This window comes from Limulus polyphemus, unplaced genomic scaffold (assembly GCF_000517525.1).
Source record: "Limulus polyphemus unplaced genomic scaffold, Limulus_polyphemus-2.1.2 Scaffold1118, whole genome shotgun sequence".
Lineage (NCBI taxonomy): Eukaryota > Metazoa > Arthropoda > Merostomata > Xiphosura > Limulidae > Limulus > Limulus polyphemus.
In genome coordinates this window covers 35,854-37,131 of record NW_013666728.1, presented here as the reverse complement: position 1 = coordinate 37,131, position 1,278 = coordinate 35,854, and the positions used below count along the sequence as shown (strand labels likewise).

General features: G+C 34.4%; 1 protein-coding gene across 1 annotated transcript in view; it reads left to right on the top strand.

The window, feature by feature from the left end:
- LOC111086462 overlaps positions 1–1,055 on the top strand; it is a 1,926-nt gene extending 871 nt beyond the window's left edge. Inside the window, exon 2 of the mRNA XM_022389394.1 lies at positions 358–1,055. Within this exon, the coding sequence (XP_022245102.1) occupies positions 376–897 (522 nt within the window). The 5' untranslated portion in view covers positions 358–375 and the 3' untranslated portion in view covers positions 898–1,055. The remainder of the gene's footprint in view (positions 1–357) is intronic.
- Positions 1,056–1,278: the final 223 nt, after the last annotated feature.

Here is a 1,278-nt window from a genome sequence, read left to right as displayed (position 1 = left end):
GGATTGACCGTCACATTATAACGCCCCCACGGCTGAAAGGGCGAGCATGTTTGGTGGGATGCGATTCGAACCCGCGACCCTAGGTTATTTAAGAATAGTTTATTATATTTCAGTAATAATAAGCACGGTTAGCTTTACTTTAATTTTTTTTTTAATTATAATTAAGGGTCTAAAAGAGAGAGAGAATGGCATGGCAAGAGTGTATGTAGTTCCTGAATATTTTTTAACTTTCAAGAGTATGTGATAAATAAATATATTTTTGAAGAAACAACTAATATAACTGTATTAACGTTGAGATGCTTAAAATATTGCTTTATGAATCGTATTTTTAACATTTATTATTTTCAATTTATATATCCCTAACAGAAGATTAAAATGTTGTCAACCTTCTATTTACTTGTTACTGTGGCTCAAATTATATCGGGTTCTGCAGACAATGCTAAAATCGCTCACGGTAAGCAAGATGATGTCTTTCTGACCAGCACTGGTGATGTGGACGAGTATGGTGATGAGATATACGACAGACAATATAACATTGATATGATGAAACCAAAGAAATATTGTCTTTCTTCTTGTTCCAATAATTATGAAAGTAGAGAAATTGGAAAAAGAGGATTTGGTGAAAAAAGAGGCTTTGGCGAAAAAAGAAGATCCTTGGAAAAACAGCGCATTTACAAGGCTTTCCACCCTGTAACAGGAAAGCCGCATTTGAATTCTGTTGTGGAAAACTCTGAAGTGGTCGTAGTTCATCCTCAGCACGATATATTTCCACTTCCTGATCGAAGTCTGAAACATGATTTTTTTGTCCACTACTGGTTTCCTCATTTCCTGTCCAAGCTAGCAGATGATTCTCTAGCTAGACATATCAAAAAACGTGGGTTTGGAGACAAAAAGTAAGACCAGAAATGACATAGCCAGCATCTTCCTTTCAAAGTTATAGACCATGAGTGTAAACTTCCAATAAATCATTTATCTCAAAAATAAAAAAAAGTATTTTGACGGTCATTGATTTGTACCCGAAAATTTGTAGAGTAAAATACGATAATAAAATACAGTAGATGAAAAATGTGTATTAAATGTATTCTCTTATAAATCAAACTAGTTTCAGGATTTGCTATTTCATACAATGTTTCTTAGTAGCACCAAATAATAGAACTTCCCTTAAAGTTTGATCTTGGTTTGGCTGTTACTAAGCGCATAGCTAAACAAAGATCTGGCTATCTGTGCTCTGTTAACCACGGGCATCGAAATCCAATTTTTAGGGTCGTAAACCTACAG